The 20,948-nt window shown below is 54.7% G+C and overlaps 1 protein-coding gene and 1 long non-coding RNA gene across 8 annotated transcripts in view; one reads left to right on the plus strand and one right to left on the minus strand.

Annotated features, from left to right (window-relative positions):
* PNKD (PNKD metallo-beta-lactamase domain containing) overlaps positions 1-19,263 on the plus strand; it is a 60,245-nt gene extending 40,982 nt beyond the window's left edge. For 3 of the 7 annotated variants that reach the window (XM_027050836.2, XM_027050870.2, XM_027050853.2), the window contains 8 exons: positions 12,982-13,097; positions 13,217-13,347; positions 13,964-14,022; positions 14,747-14,839; positions 15,183-15,346; positions 16,074-16,160; positions 17,088-17,203; positions 17,442-19,263. In XM_027050836.2, coding sequence (XP_026906637.1) covers positions 12,982-13,097; positions 13,217-13,347; positions 13,964-14,022; positions 14,747-14,839; positions 15,183-15,346; positions 16,074-16,160; positions 17,088-17,203; positions 17,442-17,615 — 940 coding nt within the window. In that variant the 3' untranslated portion in view covers positions 17,616-19,263. The remainder of the gene's footprint in view (positions 1-12,981; positions 13,098-13,216; positions 13,348-13,963; positions 14,023-14,746; positions 14,840-15,182; positions 15,347-16,073; positions 16,161-17,087; positions 17,204-17,441) is intronic. The other 4 variants (XM_027050839.2, XM_027050862.2, XM_027050847.2 and 1 more) reach the window with 2 other exon arrangements.
* LOC128314127 (uncharacterized) lies at positions 639-12,711 on the minus strand. The gene is made up of 2 exons (XR_008295570.1): positions 11,593-12,711; positions 639-3,230 (listed from the first exon to the last, which is right to left on the minus strand). It is a non-coding gene; the product is annotated as an uncharacterized LOC128314127 (long non-coding RNA).
* Positions 19,264-20,948: the final 1,685 nt, after the last annotated feature.

Consider the following 20,948-nt stretch of genomic DNA (forward strand, 5'->3'; position numbering starts at 1 on the left):
TCCCGGACCCTGGCCCGTGTCCAAAGCCCCAGGCTGTGAAACCCGACTCTACTCACTCAGATCTGTCGAGGTTCACTGACCTCCAATGACTTTTTCCTGTCAGACCCCCTTTCCTGAGTTCTCACTCTTTCCTTCCCCCCTACTTTTACCCTTTCCTGGGCCAGACCAGGGCGGTAACCAGCTCTGATCTGCCATGGAGACACTAAGAGCCTGGGAAAAAACCACAAGAAGCCTTCCTAGGGCCCAAGAAGGCTTCTTAGGGCCCCTAATCCGTACCCACAGCCAGCAGGGCAAGGGGGCAGGACCTCAAGCTTGAGGGCAGCTCTGATGGGGACAGGAACTGTGGGAGCCCTGGCCACTGGCCAGGTTTGGGGGAGGGCCCAAGCCCGGGAATTTCCTGAGCTTCAGAGAGGACATTGTATGATTATCCCTTCTCCCCAGACCACCCCAGGTCTTCCAAAAAGCTTCAGCCCTAGGATTCTACTCAAACTCAGTCTAAGGAGTAGAGATCTAAAGACCTGGTGGGGGGAAAACCAGAAAAACATGGGGGGAGAGAGAATCGTGGTTGCCTTTGGGGCATTCACATCTCTAATGGCCCAAACATTGGTCATATTCTTTTTTTTTTTTCTTTTTAAAGCTATTTATTTATTTATTTATTTATTTATTTATTTTTGAGTAATCTCTAAACCCAACATGGAGCTCGGGGCTCAAACTCACAGCCCCAAGATCAAGAGTCACATGCTCTAACACTGAGCCAGCCAGGCACCCAACATTGGTCACGTTCTTGATCATGCTCCAACCGAGTCACCATTGCTCTGCAAATAGTGTTAAAATAATGAGCTTTACAAGCATTTAAATAATTTCATATCTGGGACCCACAAAATTTCTAGGAATTGTACAGCTCCATTTGGGGAAGGATTTTTAAAATTTACTTCTGGCTTTCAAAATCAGTAATGCTGAAGTCATACAAACAGCCTGAGGAAGTGGAAAATAGATGTTTCCACAAAGAACTGGAATCAGAAGTCCTGAAATAAGAATTCCCAAGATTGCTGTCCCAGAATCCTGAGGTCTTGGATATTCGTAGAACTTAGGACCTGGGAGTCTCCAAATCCCAAAACTTGGAATTCTCGGAGAACTTCTTTGGAATTCAGTGTTCCTGTTGGGCTTTCCTGTGTCTGGATTTCACCATTGCCTTGGGATCACCTCCCAAAATTTGCAGAGCAGAAGGGCGCGCCTGGAATCAGAATTCCAGACCCTGCCCCTCCATGGTCTGGGAAACAATTAGTCCAGTCCCTCGGGGGAGAGGCCGCTTGCTGCTGGGAGGGACAGGGGGTGTTAGCAGGAAATGGTCTGGGGGAAATGGGCAGGTGTTGCTGCTGTGGGGTTGCCTCCAGGAAGGATGGAGGGGGGGGTGACGGGACAGGCCGTGATGGGAAGGGGCAGAGTTCACGGGCACACTCCACCCTAAATGTGTGGCTGAGAGGAACACAAATAGAAGGTTCCATTGGGGGCTGGAAAGCAGGTGATGGAAATACTAAGAGAAGAGTAATTATTATCATTAATAACAGTAATCACTAGTGTTTGACAATTTTATAAAGAGGTTTCCTCAAACATAACCACAGCTGCCTTGGGATGGGGATGACTGGGTACCGCGGAGGGTAGATCCAGGCTAACCTGAGATAGACACACACATTCGAGACTCTGCAGGGCATGGGAGACAGTGAAGCACATGGCATGCGGGTTCAACAAATCTGCTTTTGAATCCTAGGTTTGTTGCTTAGTAACCATGGGACCCTGGACAGATAACTCAGCCTCTCTATGCCTCAGTTGTTGGCCTCTGTAAAATGCGCCTGGTGATAGTACCTACCTTGTGGGGATCCTTTGAGGATCAAATGAAATTGTGCATATTAAGTGCAAAAGGTCTGGCTCATAGTAAGTGCTTGGGAAATGTTAGCATTCACGCATTCTGTAGCATGGAGAATGGATGCGAAGGTGGCACCAGCTAGGATCTTTCTGGAGCTTTCTTCCTTACTTCTCCTGTTTTCCAAGCCTATCCTGTCCACCCACCCCTCAGGAAATCCCACATCCCTTTATTCATTCATTGAACTCCTAACTCTTCTGGGTTGGGATTGTGGGATCACAGATATGAACAGAGTCTGGTTGCTGCTTTGCAGGAATAGGGGAAAGGAACATGTGAAAGGGACCCAATCTGGGGGCAAGAGACAGGGCATGACAAGTTCCCCAGGGAGTGGCAGGGTATGCCTACGGAGGCTGGGGTCAAGGGTGTGGGACTCTCCCATGTGTGCCACCTACTTCGTGCCTCAGTTTCCCTTTTGCCCCTTTGCCTTCTCAGTGGTAGTTGAGGGGGTGTTGCAGAATGGGGCCCTGAGCAGAGCCTCAGGGGGCAGGGGTGAATGGGGAGCAAGGCTGGGCTCATCCAGGGCTGGGAATGTCTCACAGAACTGAGAAAGTAGATGGTAGCCAGCCTTTGGGGATAGACAGTCCTAGGTGGCAAAGCCCTTCTACCCTCCCTGACCAAACCCCCTCTTCATTCCTAGGCATAGAGGGTCTTTCTTGATTCTCCCAACCTAAGTAAGACCAACTGGCCCTGGGACAAACCTTGCTTGCTCCACTTCTGCAAGAGGAACGCCCTCCTCTGGGGCCAGTAAGGTCCACTGACTTGATTTCAAGGAGTGGCAAGAATCCTGGGCTGATGATTCTTGAGTAAATGACCCACCTGCTTGTGACCTGAATGAAGGCTGGGGTAGAGGCAGTGGGCTGCGCCAGCCCCTGCATGAGGGGAGCAGAGGGTCCGTTTCCTTTCTGCAGGCCTTTGGGACCCTGGGGAGCTACAGCTCCAGCATCCACAGTGGCCTCTTTGCTGCAGGGTAGTTTCCAAAGCATGGCCCTGAGTGAGTGTTTCCTTCCCCAAGGCACAATGCCTCCAGAATGGAGTCCACACCCCTCACCCAGGCCTTTGGGACCCTGGTACACCCCCTCCACACCTGGCCCAGTGCCATCTTCCCCAAGCCCTGAGCTCTTTCTATACTTCTGTCTGGGCCTATCAGACCTTCCTTCCTCCCTACATCTCTACCTGTCGAGTTTTGTTGCATCCTCAAAGCTCACCTTCAAAATGTACCCAGGGGTGTCTGGCTGGCTCAGTCAGTAGAGCATATGACTCTTGATCTTAGGGTCTTGAGTTGAAGCCCCATGTTGAGTGTAGAGTTTAGCTTAAAAAAAAAAAGAAAAAAAAAGAAAAAATATATCCAAACTCTGAAAACACTTATCCCCACTTCCACTGTTACCACCCTGGGCCAACCCACAGTCTCTTCCCAGGCCTCCTCAATTGACTCCTTCCTTTGGCATCTGTACCCCCAAAGTATTCTCAGCACGGCAATTGGAACAAAACCGTTAAGATTTACGTTAGAAATGTGCCGCTTCTCTGCTCAGATCCCTCCAGAATGGCTTAAAGGCCCTCTGAGAGCAGCCCATCCCCCACCTCACCTGGTATGCTGTTCACCTTGCTCATTCTGCCCAGTCGGCCACTTCACTCTTCCCGGAACACTCCAAGACAGGGTTACCTCTGCGCCCTGCCACTGCTGTTCTCTCTCACTAGAACCTTCTTCCCCCTGATGGCCACATGGTTTGCTGCCCCACTCCCTTCAGCTCTCTGCCCAAACTTCACCTTACTGGGGAGTCCTGCCCTGACCATCCCCTGTAAAAATAGCAGCACTCACTCCCCTGTACTCTATCCCCTCTGCCCTGCTTTATTGTTCTCCATAGTACGTATCACCATATGACATCCTATATATTGACATGTCTATTTGTTTATTGGTTTTCTCCCCCAACCAGAATATGAGCCACACAAGGGAAGAATCTCCTTTCACTCCTGTATCTCAGCTCCCAGAACAGTGCCTGGCACAGAGGTGGCCCTTGTTACAAGTTTTTGGAATGAATGAAAAGCTTGGCTCCGGTGCCATCTTTTCCATGAAGCCTGCCCTTGCTCCCCAGTCCAAATTCATCTCTGCCTCTGTCGTGACCCTTGGCACTGGCATCCCCCTTAAAGTTTTCATTAGACACTCTTGCTTGTTCTTGCATTAGGTGTTCCCAGATCTGATTCCCCCACTGGACTCCAAGCCCAGGGAGCAGGACTGAATCAAGAGGGCCTGGCATTGGGATGAGGGAGAGCAGGGGAAAGCTGAAACAGACCAGAATCCAAATCACACAAAACCCAGGGTTCTTGGCAGGGATTATAGGCAGGGAGACATGGCCAAGAGGCCTCCAGCAATGGCTGTGCCTCTGGTCCTCCCTGAGAGCCCTCAGCAGTGACTTCTCCTCCCTCTGGGGGGTATGGATGGAGTCCTGAGAGGGCTGTGAAGGCTGCAGAAGCCCAACCCGGGACAGGCATAGAGACTGGAGATAGGCCCCGTGGTCTCCCAGGCAGGCTTGTTTTTTGTTTGTTTGTTTTTTTAAGTTTATGTATTTATTATTGAAAGAGAGAGTGCACAAGGTGGGGAAAGGCAGAGAGAGAGAGAGAGAGAGAGAGAGAGAGAGAGAGAATCCAAAGCAAGCTCCAGGCTCTGAGCTGTCAGCATAGAGCCCGATGCTGTGTTCGAACCTGTAAACTGTGAGATCACGACCTGAGCCGGTCAAACGCTTAACTGACTGAGCCACCCAGGCACCCCAGGGCAGGCCTGTTTTGACCATGTGCAGGTACTGCCCCTCTCCTGGGCATGGAGAAGTCTCTCCCCCTCCACCACCACCCCCCCCCCCCCACCAGGCATGCTGGCAGCTTCAGGAAACTCACTCTCTAGGGCCATTTTAGCTGTCTCATTAACTTCAGTTTCCTCAGTTTTGAGAAAGCGTAAAACATTGAGCCTCTTTCTGTTCCTAAGGGTCCTGGGAGCAGGCCTGTTCCAGCACAGCTCTGTGTCCCGGTCGCCTTCCAGGCCCCTCGGCCCTCAGACAGCGTTTCTGGGTTTGGTTTCATAAAGAGCGTCAGGTCAGACGCAAAGCCTGGGGCAAGCTGGGTCCTGGGGGATCAGAGGGCAGATGCCCAAAGGACCTCTTGACCAGAGGCCTCAGCCACCTGGGCTTGCCCATCGGGTCCCAGTGGAGTCTGGGGCCCGGGCTGGATGGGAGAGCTAAGGGAGCCCTCAGGCCTCTCTCGCCCAGGATAGGGAGACTGCCCGAGGGAGGAGGGGAAGAAAAGCTCCATTGTGTGCTCTCCCTGGGTGTCTGGGTGGGGGGGGGGAAGGGGTTGTGTCTCAGTCCCCAGCTGAGACCCCATGGGGCCTCCCTAGGGGCTGGAAGTGCAGACTCAGAAGCCAGAGAAGCCACACTCTGTTCAGTGCGGCTGGGAGTGAAAGGTGTGCCAGTGACCCCTCACTGGGGTGGCTGTTGCTGTGTCCCAGCCCTGACTCCTCAGGGCAACTGCAGGGAATCACCGAGGCAGGCTGTCCCCCTCTCCCCTCTCCCCCTCCCCCTCCCTCCTCCCCAATCTGCACAGCGTGGTTTTTCTAAGTCCCAGAGGACCAATTAAGGAACTTTCTTCTCTTTTTTTAAAAAAATTTTTTTTTTACGTTTATTTATTTTTGAGACAGAGACAGAGCATGAATGGGGGAGGGGCAGAGAGAGAGGGAGACACAGAATCCAGAGCAGGCTCCAGGCTCCGAGCCATCAGCCCAGAGCCCGACGTGGGGCTCAAACTCACGGACCCCCGTGAGATCGTAACCTGAGCTGAAGTCGGATGCCCAACCGACTGAGCCACCCAGGCGCCCCAGGAACTTTCTTTTCTTTTTGGTGAGGTGACAGTGGGTAGTTCTGGGCCCCAGAACTGCTGGATGAGAATCTGGGTGGGGGTGGGAGTGCAGGCAGAAGAGGAAAAGGTAAGAATCTTCTTGTTTAACCAGCAACCCCAGATCACTCTGATGCAGCTGACCAAGGCACGCATACATCGCAGCTTCCGACAATGCCTGGGAACCCCATGGCAGAGAGTTTGAATCCCACATCGGCCCTGGGGTGTCAACATGATCTTGTAAATCATGTGACCTTTCGGGGCTGAGCTGCTCTTTCAAGGAGGAGGAGCACCCGGTTTCACTGAGAAGGAAACTGAGGCTTGGGGAGTGAGTTCCTGCTTCTTGCCTCTGGCAACAAAAGAAAGGAAGCTGTAGGGGCCCATTATATGGGGCAGTGACTTCCGGCTAGGTGGGAGGCTAGGAGATAGGACTGGTTCTTCCCAGTAACTGCTTCACATTTCCTGCCCAGGGTCTGTTCTGCCTTCCCACTCTTCTGCATCTGGTGCATGATGCTACCCATGGAACCATCAACCCAGTCATACATCCAGGATTAGGAATCAGTCGAGATTTGAAAGGGGCCTTCAGGATTCTCCAGTTTAGGGTGTGTTACCCTGAGGCCTATGGGGTCTCGGACCCTCTGCATTCATGGGTAAAATGCCACACATGTAATAAGTTCGGCCCAAGTCTGAGTCTCAAAAAGGCTAAAACCAGGGATCCAAGAGGTTCCAGTGGCCAGATCCTGGGTTTTGTGTCTGGGTCACTGAAAGTGACCCTAAAGTGGCATTTTTGTCAGCAGAGGCCCTCAGAGGCGTTGGGTCTGCCCCAAAATAGTTCAGGCCTACTCATGTCATTCTTCCCCCTGATTTGGGTTTGGGGGGGTGCGGATTCTAGCGGTCAAGGGTGTGTACTCCAGGATCAGGCTGCCGGGGATCAATCTGTGCCCCACCGCTGGCCTTGGTGTGATCATGGGTGGCCCCCTCCCCACCTTTCCGGGCTTCAGTGTCCTTGTCTATGAAATGGAAGATTGGTAGCAGCTGCCTCCAGGTCACTTGGAGGCCGACTGGAGGCGATTGATGAGAGGCACCTCACTCAGCTTGGGCTGCCCTGAGGTGACATTGGGGAAGAATGGACCAGTAAGCTCCAGAGCTCAAACACACAACGTTAAACTGACAGACACACTGTGGGGAAAACAGATGATCTGACAATAGTTAACCTGCCTGTGCAGACCCTCATCCTGTGCTTCCTCCAGCTCCTCCATTCAGGGGCCCTGGGTCCAGACCCCAGGGTCTGGGCAGCTGGGATTTTGTGCCTTGTGACACAGCCCACCCATGTCCTTGGGTCCAGTGACCCGCTTCTCAGAGCACCTTGCTTGGCCAGGTGTTTGGGTGCAGCAGGGGGAGGGGAGGACTTGAGAGGCAGGTGGGGGAGCAGGGGAGGGGCAGAGGTGGTTGAAACTTGGGCCCCACAAGCCCCCACTGGGCTTCACAGGGTCCACAGCTGGGCCTGGGGCCCACTGAGCTGAAGGAACACCTTCCGTTCCGGTCACTTTAACACCTGGATGTTTGCCCCCTCCCCCCCCCCCCCACCCTCCACCCCACCCCAGCCTTTCCTGGGCACTCAGCCAGCATTTTCTGAGTGCCAGTTCTGTGCTCTACTAGTGCAGGGGGCCTCCCAGGGGGGTCCGGAGGAGACACGAGGAGCAGGCTGGGTCACCAGCCAAGTCTGCCTCCCCCATGCATGGCACTCACTGATTAGACACCGGATAGAAGTCGATAAGGTCCCTGCCACTGAGGGGCTCAGCTCCTGCCACCCCCAGGGGTGGGGGTGGGGTGATGGGGGGTGAAGCTGAATGTTCTAGATGGAGCAGAGGAAAGTGGCTTTCTGCTGGGGTAATCAGGGTGGGTTTGAGCAGAGTCCTGAAGGATACTTAGGATTCCAGTAAGAGGAGGAGGCCTGGAGGGTACTCGAGGCCAGAGACCTGCCGGAGCTGAGGCAGGATGGTAGCTTGAAAATTTAATGAGTTATTTCAGGCATTCAAAAGAAGATGGATAATATAACAACCTCCACCCCCACCGCCCAGCTTAAGGAACAAAATATTACTGACACTGTGAAGTCCCTGTGGCCACCCCCGCAGCCTACTTCCTTCCTGCCTCCAAAGGAAGCCTGCTAACCTGCACGTTGACCATACGCTCAGATGCCTTTATTCTCTGACTACATACATCTGTATCCCCAAACAGTACAGATAATGGTTTGGTGTGCTTTGGCATTTTTAATAACTATTGTCAGATTGTCTGTTTTCCCTACAGTATGTCTGTTAGTTTAATGCTGTGTGTTTGAGCTTTGTGCACGTTGAGTGAGACCTGGTGCTCCGGATGATCGTGTGGTGACACTCTCCTGTCACCAGTGGGGAGCCAGCGAAGGCTTTTGAGCAGGAGCAGAACTCTTTCAAAGGTGGCGTTTTAGGAACTTACATTTTTCCAGTGGTTTACGGTTTGGTTCAGAGGCAGAGAGCTGAGAAAAGGAGGCTTTCGTACGGGCCTTGTGAAGAGCTTCTGGGGCCTGTTCCCTGGGGCAGCCCGTCTTGGGGTTGGGGGGAGCAAAACTGAGAGAGTTCTGTTTTGGTAGCATGTGGCAGGGACAGGGTGAAATGGTGGCCTAAGCTGTGCCACTGGGAGGATGACGGGGCCTTTCTCAGAGAGAGAAGACATAGCGGGAGGGGCTGATGAGCATGGTTTCAGACCCCGGTGATGATGACACCCAGCCAGCACAGGAGGCAGATGAAGAAGAAGCCACAGCTCTGGGACTGGAGAGAGTCACGTGGGGGTCACTGTCAGGGGAAGAGCAGGCCTGAGGACAGGATCCCAGCAGTCACTAGGTCCTTGCCCCCACCCCAGGTCCTTCCCCTGCTCTGGACAGTGATCTAGACTCAGGCCCATAAGGGCCACCTTGTCCCTCTCCCCCACAGCCAAGCAGGGCACAGATCTCAGGCCTGGCGTCCGTTCCCAACTTTCTCCATCTCCCCACTCCTCCACCCTGCTCCCTTAAACGGCTCCTTCCAACACTGCAGGCCGGCAAGCTCCCAGAAAGGGAAGTCAGAGCCTGTGCCTCCCCGCTTTAAGAACCACCAGCAATTGGGGTACCTGGGTGGCTCAATCGGTTAAGCGTCCAACTCTTGATTTCGGTTCAGGTCATGATCTCACAGTTTGTGGGTTCGAGCTCTGCATCGGCCTCCCTGCTGATGGTGCAGAGCCCTCCCCCCCACCCCCCCACCCCCCACCCCCGTTTGGGATTCTGTCTCCCTCTCTCTCTGCCCCTCTCCCTCTCCCCACTCGCTGTCTCTCAAAATAAATAAATAAACATTAAAAAAAAATAAAAACCACCAGCAGTTTCCTGCCCCCTTCCACTGCCTGGCCCTGCCCACCCCTCTGACCCCTCCCCTGGCACTCTCCATCCCTCTGGCCCTGCCTACAGACTCCAAGACCTCCTGGCAACTCCCAGAACATGCCCCACTCCTGCTTGCTTCGGGGCCTTAGTGCTGCTGCATCGCCCAGACAGTCCACACTCCCTCTCTGATTTCCATTCCCAGCTCATTTGTGACCCTCAGAGAAGAGACAGGCCTTCCCTGAGCACCCTGTCTCCAGTAAGACGGGCTGCCCTCTGCTGCCCTCTTCCACCACCAGCTGCTTGCGATTGATTTGTTTCCTGGGTTGGTGTCAGTTGGCCACTCCCCTCTCTATGTTGGCAGGGCCCTGCCTTGCTCTCCGCTGTCTGCACCATGTCCAGCACGTGCAGGAAATAGTTGCTGAAAAGAGTAAATGAAAGAAAGCGGCCTTGTTCACGGCAGCCTCTCAGGGCACAGTCCCTTCCTTTGTGGATCTTGACCTTCGCTGGGAAATCAAGCACATATAATAAGCATCCAATAAGGAAGACAAGGGAACATTAATCAGGTCCCTCCCAAATGTGGACAACCACGTTCTAACAGCTGTGAGGGGTGCCCGGCTGAATTCGGGAAGGAAGCGACAGTTGCTGAGCCTTCCCCCCACCAGGCCCTCGACCGACTGTTAACATTTGTTATCTTGTCTCATGTCACTGAATTTTCACACAGCCCCGCGGAACTAAATAAGTCATGGTATCACCACTTTATAGATGAGGAGCCCAATCTAAGAGACCAATAACTTGCCCAAGGACACTGGGCTGAGGGAGCCAAACCATGACTGGAACCCAGGGCCCCCACGCTTTCCATAAGCCTAAGTAGGAAGAAATGAAGTCAGGAACAGGACTCCAAGCACAGATGTGAGGTGGTGTCGGGGCACAGAGGAAAGGGTGATTTTATTCCCTGATTTATTATTTTGTAAGTTTTCACTTTGAAATAATTTCAGACTTGCAAAAATAGCTCACGGGATTCCTATACACCTCTCACCCTGCTCCCCTGAATGTGACGTCTTCCATAACCACAGACAATGAGCAGAACCAAGAAATTGACACCCATAGAAACTCTTTAACTACCCTCCAGACCTTACTGAAATCTTTCCAGTTGTCTCACTGACATTCTTTTTCTATTTACGTTGTCCCAACCAATCCTCTCTCGTTGGGCACAGAGAATCAGCAGCCCCTGCCAGCTGGCTCCCTTCCTCCCTCTGGGGACTTTTACACTTCCGGTCTGTCCAGTTCTGGGTGAGCCTTCCCCACATTCTGACACAGCATGCTCCCTCACTTCTTGGAAACGTTACCCTCCAGAGAGGCCTTCCCTTGATGTCATCATTCTCTGTTCTGTTGCCCGGTTTTATTTTGTCACTTTGACTTGACATGTCTTTATTCTCCTGTCTGTCCCACTAGAATATAAGCTGCTAGAGGGCGGTGACTCTGCCTTACTCACTGTGCTCCCAAAGCAGGCTAAGAGCAAAGGTCTCACTAACCATGGTTGAATGCATAAAAGTGTGAAGCTGCTGGAGCTGATTTGAAAGCACAACAGAGGGGGGGCCTATGAAAACTGCACATCCAGACACAGAAAGCATGGCCAGACCCTCCCGTGGTGTATCCAAATCCCAACCTGCACACGTGTGTGGGTACCCAGAGCAGGGATCGCAATGATCAAACTCTGGCAAAATCGAGGAAACCTGCTTGGTTTTTGAAACACGTGTATGCAAATCAGCCAGCTCTTCCCAAAGGGGGGCCTGAAGAGCGGCTGCCCCTGCCCCCACCACCCCAACAGAAACACAGCAAATCTCTGTAGAGATTTAGGGTGCATTATCGACCCCCCACCCTGTACCTCGACCTCTCTGTCCCAGGCTTAATCAGCCAGAATCTCTGCCCCTCTTCTGACTTGCTGTGCAACCCTAAACATTGGCACAGAGGCTTTTGGAAGCCCCCACCCGCCCTCCCAGCACCTGACCACCCCAGCCTACTTTCATCTTCCCTTCAGAGAGGCCAGCATGTGGGACAGCTCCAGGTGGCTCGATCTGAGCCGGCTGGGCTGCTCACATTATTTGCAGGGCCTGATGTAAAATGGAATTTGGAGCCTTTTGTTCAAAGAGCAGGAAAAAGGTGCCATGAAAGGTACTAAAATATAATAAGCTTTTCCTTTCTTCTACAATTTCTCTTTTGACCTGTCCTCATATTTTTAGTTTGCTACTTAATGTCATTCTAAGTAAAGAAAAATTAAAAATCTGAGTCGTTAACATGAATTTTGCCTTTTGCCTTAGTCTTAAATGACATTTAAGTCACATATGAAATCACTGAAACTACGTAATTCACATTTCTTAGCGTGTACGCAGATAATGTGTTTTGTTCTTACCCGAGCAGTGGAAAATGCCGCACAAAACGAAGTTACCTGTTTCTATCCCTTTTGACACACACGCATTCTGCCAGCTCTGTCGGCCTTCAGCTCACTCAGGAGCGAGGGAGGACAGAAAAGATGGGACAGATAGGTTACCCTCTTTCCTTTTCCTTCTGTAGCATCTTTTACAGCGGAAGTGGTCGGATCATACAGGGTAATAACACGAGTGAGAAAGGATGGACAGGGCTTCTTGGTCATTGGCGTTTCTTAGAATGCCACTAACTTCCTTCTGCATTTAAAGCCAATTCTGGTTTGGGCCAGGGTGTGGCCTCTCGGGCCAGCCGGTGTGCCCCTTAGTCATAGGTGTGTACTCACCTTGTAACCACTTGGAGTCCGAATGCCCACCATGACGGATGCACCAGAAGCCCGGGCTGTGGGCACCGCGCACGTGGTGTGGGTGCGGGGCAGTCGGGACAGAGCACACACGTGCTCTGTCATCTCCTCCACCCACCGCCTGTTCCCTTGTCAGGCTTCACTTGCAGGACACAGGTTCTAAGAAAAAATCATGAAGAGCTTCAAGATGGTGACCACGGAGCACTAAGCCGAGCGCAGGGGCCCTAGGTGACCGCACAGGTCACACGCCCGTGAAGCTTGCCCTGCCTGCCCGTGTCCTGTGTTTGGAGGCCTCTGTCACTCACAAGTCCCCTCTGTTGTTTGTGCTGACTTGTCGCCTTTTCCTTTCTCTGTGCAGCGCGTGGGATGGCCCGAAATCGTGGCGGGAGGGGGGAGGGAGTGTGGTCAGACCGTCCAGCCTACCTCTCCCTGCTTCCTCCACCAGACAGCCAGACAGAACTTTCTATAGTTCCGCAAAGGAGAGCGCGCTGCTGTCTGCCACCTCTGGACCTGGCCTGTTGTTTCCTCTACCCCAGTGGCTCTCAAAGTTTGGTCCCTGGACCAGCAGCAACAAGCATCACCTGAAGCTCGTTAGAAATGCAAATTCCCAGGCCCCGCCCCAGACCTGCTGAGTCCCGAAGGCTAGGGATGGGGCAAAGAATCTGTTTTAACTCCCAGGCGTGATTGTGATGCACCACTGCTCTCCGGAAACACTTTTTACACCTCATTTCAGCTTCCTAATGCGTCCACCCTTCTCGTGGAATAACCCCCTCCCCTCTGAGTCCCCTCTGAGTCCCCTCTGTGAATCCCTCAGCTCAATGGGCCTGGGGCTCGGGGTGTGTCCATCACGGCAGTGTACTGAGCAGGGCAAACAGTAGGCACGAGATAATGGTAGCGGTGCGCTGACTTGGGGGGGGCGTGGCCAAGGGAGTGGACACGTGGGACCTGGGCATCTCCGAGGGCCCCACGCCCACGTGCAGGGGCGGGGCTGAGCACAGACATCCCGCCCCGCAGGTACAGCCTGTACACCCGCACCTGGCTCGGGTACCTCTTCTACCGCCAGCAGCTGCGCAGGGCTCGGAATCGCTACCCCAAAGGCCACTCTAGAACCCAGCCCCGTCTCTTCAACGGTGAGCTCTGGCTGCCCCGGGGCCACCATCGCCCCAGGCTGTGCCCACCCACCCTCCCTGCCTATGCCCCATCACACGCCCCTGGCTGCTGGGCTCCCTACGCGTCACCCTGTCCACAGCCCATCTCTGTCCCCCAGGAGTGAAGGTGCTTCCCATCCCCGTCCTCTCAGACAACTACAGCTACCTCATCATCGACACCCAGGCCCGGCTGGCTGTGGTTGTGGACCCCTCTGACCCTCAGGCTGTACAGGTGAGGGGAGGGGCGGTGGGGGGCAGGGGTACCTGGTGTCACTAGAGAGGGGCTGACTCTATCCCTCTGCCAGTGGAATGTGTCCCCTTGCACATGCCCTCACACATAGACCCCCACAACCACAGCGGGGTTAAGGGCCAGTGTCCAGGGCATGGCTGGGATGGGGGGAGGACAGCCGTGGGGGATCTGAGCCACAGGGAGAGGGATGCTGACTCAGGACCATGGTCTGAGGTTTCTCCTGTCTCTCACTCTCTGTGGCCCCTTTCTGACCGTCTTTCTTCTCTCCTCATCTGTGTCTGTCAGTGTCTGGATCTCTCCATCTTTCCTTCCCATTTCTGATTTCGCTGTATGTGGCTATATCTGTGTGTTTACGCACCTCGGGTCTCCACCTCCCCACCCTCCCCCCATTGCCCTTGCTCAGTCTCAGCTTCCCCCCTCCCCCTAGCTCCATCCTCTAGTTCTCTCATCCTGTAGCTCCTCTCATCCTCTCATCCTCTAGCTCCATCACCTCCCTGTCCCTCATCCTCCCGGCTGCCCCCTCTGCAGCCAGCACCTGCACCCCTGTCCCTCTCTGCACACCACTCCTCAGTCTCAGTACCTCCTCTCTCTCCCCCAGGCTTCCATTGAAAAGGAGGGCGTTGATTTGGTTGCCATCCTCTGCACTCACAAGCACTGGTAAGGGACTGGGGTGGCATCTGGGTACGGATGACCTTCCCTGGCCGACCCTGGCCCCAGCGGGCTTGTTTGGGACTGGGCCTAGGGAGGACAGGTTGGTCTGGGGGGCCGGGAGTCAGGATGAGCGGGCACCCACCTTCTTCCTAAAGCCACCAGGGCATCAGCAGAGAAGGAGGGAAAGGGTGGGTCTCCCACCCTGCACTTATCAGACTCCTAAAGCCCTAGAGGAGGGCAGGGCAGGCATTTATCTCTCATTCCGTGGGCATGTAGTAGATGCCTGCTGTGCTTGGGACGTGGGCAGACCTCGTGAGTTCTTTCCTCAAGCAGATTATAGTCCAGTGGGGGAGACAGCCCCACATGACAGTGTACAACGATGACAAACATTTGGGTGGCACTTGGCACAAGGTGCAGGAGGTGGGGGGCACTTGGTGAAGTGTGACCAGGTCCACTTGGAGAGACTAGAGGCTGATGACCCTGGAGCTGAGAGAGGCCAGAAAGATCAGTTGGCATTGGCTGGGTGACAGAAGGGAGGGGTGGCAAGTCGCAGGGATGACCTTCTGAGCAGGGGAACAGCTTGAGCAAAGGCCTAGAGGTGTGGACAGCTTGGCTCACTTCAGAAGCCCGGGGATCAGTGCCCAAAGGCCTGGAGATCTGGAAAGAGGAAGGCAAGGAGGCCCAGTACCATTGCCCCTCAGAGTCCCTGCCTGTCTCTGCCATCCCACAGGGACCACAGTGGAGGGAACCGTGATCTCAGCCGGCGGCACCAGGACTGCCGGGTGTATGGGAGCCCTCAGGACAGCATCCCCTACCTCACCCAGTAAGTCCCTGACCCCAGGGTGGATGGTCCTTCTGTGGGCCCTTTCCCGCACCCCACCCTTCAGTCGAGGATCGCAGGACTGCCAGCAGTTGGGTCTTTGCTGATGCCCTTCCTGACCCTTAGAGGGCAGATCAGAGCCCATCTGAAGACTGGCACTACCCACCCCCCAACTCATCCAGCCATGGTCCCCAAAAGAGGAAGAGGCGAGGGTTTGGATCTGAAGCCCTGGGCATCGTGGGTGCCTTCCCTCTTTGGTGTGGAAGCTCCTTGGGCTTAGGGTGGGACAAGGAGCAGCACATCCCAAGCTCTAGTACCTTCTCTCCGCTATTGCCTTGCTTCTCAGTCCCCTGTGTCATCAAGATGTAGTTAGCGTGGGACGGCTCCAGATCCGGGCCCTGGCCACCCCTGGACACACGCAAGGCCATCTGGTCTACCTGCTGGATGGGGAGCCCTACAAGGGTCCCTCCTGCCTCTTCTCAGGGGACCTGCTCTTCCTCTCTGGCTGTGGTGAGTTCCCCCAAAAGGGAAGCAGGAGGAGGGGCCAGAAAGGAGGGGGAGAGGTCAGGACAGGGACCCAAGGACAGCCACAGTCCCATGCAGTGCATTAAAACTTTGGTTTTAGCACAGATATTGCCTTGACAGTTACTCCCATCTGTATTAGCGCCCCCCCCCCCTTTTTTTAATACCTTCACAACTTCCTACAGGGGATGGACAGAATGAGACAACACTGGTAACTGAGTACAGACCTCACAGGGTATTTGTTTCCACCATGGAGCCTAGTTCTCTGCTACAGTCACTGGAGAGACTGGGTTACAAAAAGTGGAAAACCTCCAAATGAGAGGGTAAACCGTGGGTGGGGGAGGACCACAGTCCCAGGCTGCACGGAGTCTCAAAGGGCAGCACTGGCAAAGAAAAAAGTGCTCCGTGGAAAAGCGCAACCCCACACCAGCTGTGCTTGGGGCCCTTAGAACTCAGCCTGAAGGTTCTGTACCCCCTCCCCACCCACATGTCAGTATATGCAACAGAGGCTTCAAACAGGTCTGGTTGGGGAGTGAATATGTGGGCTCAGCATCCAGTGGGAAGGACGGCACGGAAGCCTGGGGGAGTGGGTATGGCAGGGGTAAGGCTAGGGCTGCTGGCCAGTCCCAGCTCTGCAAGCTGGTCCCCACCCCTCTTACTTACGCCAAGCTGTGTTTTCCTTGTATCTTGTAACACACCCGCCGACCCTCACCAGGACGGACCTTCGAGGGCACTGCAGAGACCATGCTGAGCTCCCTGGACACGGTGCTGGGGCTGGGGGATGACACTCTGCTGTGGCCCGGTGAGGTGCCCCTCCACTCCTCCCTCACTCCCCTAGAGTCCCAGCCCACCCAGCTTCGGGCCCGGAGGTGACGCAACTCCACCTCTGATGGCTCCCGGAAGCCAATTCTAGCAGCCAGGGCAGAGCGCCCTTCATTTTGGAGCACTGGCTCTGAATGCCTCTGCTTCTCACACTAACTGCCCCTGACAGCCAGCCCTCTGCCTCCTGGGAGCCCTGTAGGCCCTGGTGCATCTCAGAGACATGGCTGATATTTTATAGCTAGAGCCTAGAACAGAAAATAGCCTTTGCTTATCGGAGAAGTCAGTGAATCTACTCTGCACGCATCCAGATCTATACTCCCCGTGCATGTACGTTGAATGTCCATTTGTCCATCCATACAGACACCGCATGTCCCTACACACACACACACACACACACACACATCGGATATCCATAGTTTCTAAAACGCATCACTAACATGTCAATTAATCCTCAAACCACATATTTATCCATCCACTCATTTGACAAGTGCTTTATTGAACACCTAACATGTGCCAGGCTCTGTTCTAAGCACCGGGGACACATCTGTGTTCTAGTAGCATTATAGTTTGTTTTTTCCACTTGCCAAATGAGAAAATTGTGGCTCAGAGAGGTGCCACGATTTGGCTGAGGTTGCACAGCTGGGCAGGGGCAGAGTCAGGGCTAGGATGCAGGTCCCCCGGCTCCAGGTCTGGTGGTTTTCCCCCCTGAACTGCTTCTGCCCCTTCACTCATGGCTGACCTGTGCCCACATTCAGAGAAGCAGCTCCGTGTGGCTGGGGCTTTCCTGGAAGGGCCACACCTCCCCCTGGTTGTCAGGTACCCAGAGGCCGGTGGGTAGGGAGGACATTCTCTGACCCCACCACCAATCTCTGTGTGTCCTGCTCTCTGCCCCCGTGGTGGTCCTCAGGTCACGAGTACGCGGAGGAGAACCTGGGCTTTGCGGGTGTGGTCGAGCCCGAGAACCTGGCCCGGGAGAGGAAGATGCAGTGGGTGCAGAGGCAGCGGATGGAGCGCAAGAGCACGGTGGGGGCTTGGGTCCAGGAGGGGCCCGAGGGCACTCCCCAGCAGGAGCCCCTCTCTGCTGAGCTGGGGCCTGCAGGCCCTGCCCCAGAGCTCTGACGGGGGAGGGGGGAGCTCCGTTCACAGGCCTTCAAGCGAGGCCTCCTGGACCCTGAGACAGGGTAGGGGGTGGGGGAGGCTTCCTTGACTGGGTCTATTTTCCAGATTCTCTCCGCTCAACCTGGTGCCTCTCGTCCCACAGTGCCCATCCACCCTGGGAGAAGAGCGCTCCTACAACCCATTCCTGAGGACCCACTGCCTGGTGCTGCAGGAGGCCCTGGGGCCAGGCCCGGGCCCCACTGGGGACGACAGCTACTCCCGGGCCGAGCTCCTGGAGAAGCTCCGCCGGCTGAAGGACCTGCACAAGAGCAAGTGACAGCCCCCACCCCATCCCAGCCCGCCCCCCGCGGCGGGGAGGCCACCCGTCGCCCGCACCACACCATCCCTCTCATCGCTACCACCTGCCACCTCCACCGGCGCCCACGGCGGGCATCAGTCCCAGCACTGTCAGGGGAGGAGGGTCGAGGTGATGAGGACGTGAGACCGAGGAGGAGGAGGCTGGTGGAAGGCTTGGAGACCCCACCGGGTGAGGCTGAGTTATCCGGGGCGAGAGGAAAGGCGGAGCCTTGGGACATCTCCAGAGCCAGCTGGGAGGGCGCCTCCTCTCCTGCCCTGTTCCTGCCCGGGCAGTGAGGGGTCATCTTCCCCCTTCTCCCATCCAGGGTTGGGAAAGACGGTCCCCCAAAGTGGCCTGAGGTGTGGTGCCTTGGAAAAGCGGTCACTCAGAGGGGGAGCTGGGCTCTGGTGTCCTGAGACACTGGCTCTCCTCCCCAAGCCTCCCCCCCCGCCGCCCCTCCTCTCCCCCCACCCCCACAAAAGCATTTTTCAAACAGCCATTTCTGGGAAAGATGAAAGGGCTGGAAGTCTGGCTGTCTGGACAATCTCGGCCTCAGTGACTCCCCTACAGCCTGGAAAAGGGAGGGTCCTGGTTGCCACGGAAACTGGAAGGCTCCTTGTGCAGCAGGCCTCCGCCCCTGCCTGGGGCCCAAAGGACTCCCCTTTCCAGGGGAGAGAAAGCCATCTTCCGGCCCGGCCACGGCAGTTTTCTCCTGACGGTCCTTGTTCTTAGGAACTTCTGCCTTGCTCTAACTCCTTCTTTATCCTCTCAGTCCCGCTCTGCTTTTAGTTATAAAGACATTATTCATCTGGCCCTCTGCAGTTTGCCAAGAACATCCCCATGTCATTTCTCATTTGATCCTTGGTCCCACCCTGGCTGGGGGTGGGGGTCTGGGCAGCAGAGTGCAGAAGTCAGAAGTCCGGGAGCAGACTGCTGTCGGAGTGGTGGCTTCCAGGACCCCAGGCCTGGGCCCTTCCCCGCAGCTCAGCCTCTCCTCTGGTCTCTAGTCCAAGTCCTTCTGGAGCCAAAGAGGGGAACCATAAGGTCCTCGAGCGGGCATACCTCGGGTCAACCAGGAGCCTTCGCTTCCTGTGTGCAAGCCTTCCCTCGGGCTCCGCTCACCTCTGCTGAGACTCCAAGAAGACCCCTCCCTTCAGCTTCCCCTCATCGTCCCTCCTCTGCCTCCCTCTCCAGCCACAGCCTCTGGTACCAACTCTAGCAATACCACCAGAATAGAGTTCCCTGTCCCCCAAGACATGCAGTTTCATGCCTCTGTGCCTTCGCTCATGCTGTTTCTTCAGACTGGAATGCCTTTCCCCGGCCCCTCCGGCCTTGTCTGCCTGGCAAACACCCATTCATCTCTCACAATCCCCCTCAAAGGCCCCCTCCTCCGGGAAGACATCCCCCATGCCCCTTGCCCTCCAGGCTACCTCTGCTCTTTGTAAATGCTTCTCTCGTGGCAGTTACCACACTGTATTTTACTTGTTTACATGTTTGTCTCCCCTTCTAGACTGTGAACCTTTCAGGGCATGGACTGTATCTTAATGCATCTCTGTATTTCTGCGCCTAGCACGGTGCCTAGCACACAGTAGGCGCTCAATAAATCTTGGATGAATGAATAATTTAACCAGGGCTTGGTCACTCAGTGAGATCGTCTTTATGGCTGGTCCCACTTTCCCGTCTCAGTCACAGGTCTGCTAACTTGGAGTTACTGCTCTCCAAGAGCCTTGGCCAGAAACAGTGCTATAAATACATGCTCCCGTGGCTCGTGTGCACTTGTTCGGGATTACAATGTGCTTCCCTTAGTGTTTTCCAGAGCTTGAGAGGCACAGGTGCACCACTGGCAGCGAGGGAGAGGAATAGCACTGAGGGGCAAGGCCTTGGTGCCAGCCCCTCTCGACGCGCTCTAGCAGAGTCAGACTCCAGGTCAGCACCGTCCGTCAACCATCTTGAGTTAAACGTTAACACCATGGTTGTGTTTTCATTGTATTTACCTTTGAGGCCAATGTTTTTGGCGAGTGATAGCAGTTTTTTCTTTTCTTTTTTTAATTTCTTTTCTTTTTTCCCCACAAAGTGACCACAGTTTTCAACTCACGAAAGAGGAACAGAGTCCAGGTGGCATTGTGGGCATGGCAGAGCTCTGCAAGGTGGCCCTGACATGCCTGACGACTGGGAAGTACCAGCTTAGTGCCACATTTCCTCGGGGCCAGACCAAGGCATGGTTTTCCCACACCTGGCCACAATTCGGCCTCCCCTCTTAGGCGCCCCTCACCCCAAGCTAGGGACTTTGGCACTGGCCTCCCTGTCCTGGACCAGGACTGCGCTTAGGGTGGGCAGGGAGGAAGGGGCCGTGGTCCTCACCTTCCTGAAGAAGGGAAGTTCTCTGTGTTCTGTGGTTGTCTCTGGATCACTCCTGTCTTGAACGGGCAAGCCCCCAGGGCCAGGTCTCTTTGGGGAAGCCCAGCTTCAGGGGCACTTGGCGACAGTTCTCTGGGGCTGGCAAAACATTTCTGTAGCGCCTTGGGTGACCCTCCCACTGGGGCATCACCCTGAATGACAGATGGCACGTGCTTTTCAAGGTGCTGGAACTGACCGGCAACAACCACGCTGCCTGCCCTTTGCTTGCAAGAGAGCGGGTGCCACCAGCCTTAGGGACTCCGGCTCCATTCCCAGTTCTGTCATTCAACATCCAAGTGACCTTGGGCAAATTTCCCTTCCATGACCTCGGTTTCTCCACTTTCCATAGAGATGACAACCTTGAAGGAGTCAGAACCCTTTCAGGTGCAAGGGACATACTCAACACTTAGGAGCTTAAAACTAAGAGGAAAATTTATCAGCTGGTGAAATTAAGAAGTGTGGGATTATGTCACGGTGACTTCAGTCACGGCTGGATCCACAGAGTCAAAGGGCAGTTTTATCATTCAGCTCAGTTTTCTTCTGTATTGGTACCCTTCTCTGCCAGGCTTTCTCCCTGCAGTGGAAAGATCATCTCTATCTTTAAGTGCTAGGCTTCCAGGCCACTAGTTCATCAAACTTAGCAGAACCTCCGGTAGTCCCAGAGACTGAGTTTCATTGGGAACCAATCATAGGAGTTAGGGGGAAGGGCCCCTCTCACTGCCAGGTTAGGTCACATGACCACACTCGGAAGGGCAGTGTCAGACCCAACTGAAAGGTGCCCTGTGTGGAAAATGTCCCCCAAAGTAATAGGGACTTGTACCAGAAATGAGGCAAGGCAGCACAATCATAAATCTTCACCGACAATCCCACTTACTAGAGGCTATTAGGAGAGTCAGATGAGAAAAGGTATATGAA

This window comes from Acinonyx jubatus, chromosome C1, assembly GCF_027475565.1.
Source record: "Acinonyx jubatus isolate Ajub_Pintada_27869175 chromosome C1, VMU_Ajub_asm_v1.0, whole genome shotgun sequence".
Classification (NCBI taxonomy): Eukaryota; Metazoa; Chordata; class Mammalia; order Carnivora; family Felidae; genus Acinonyx; species Acinonyx jubatus.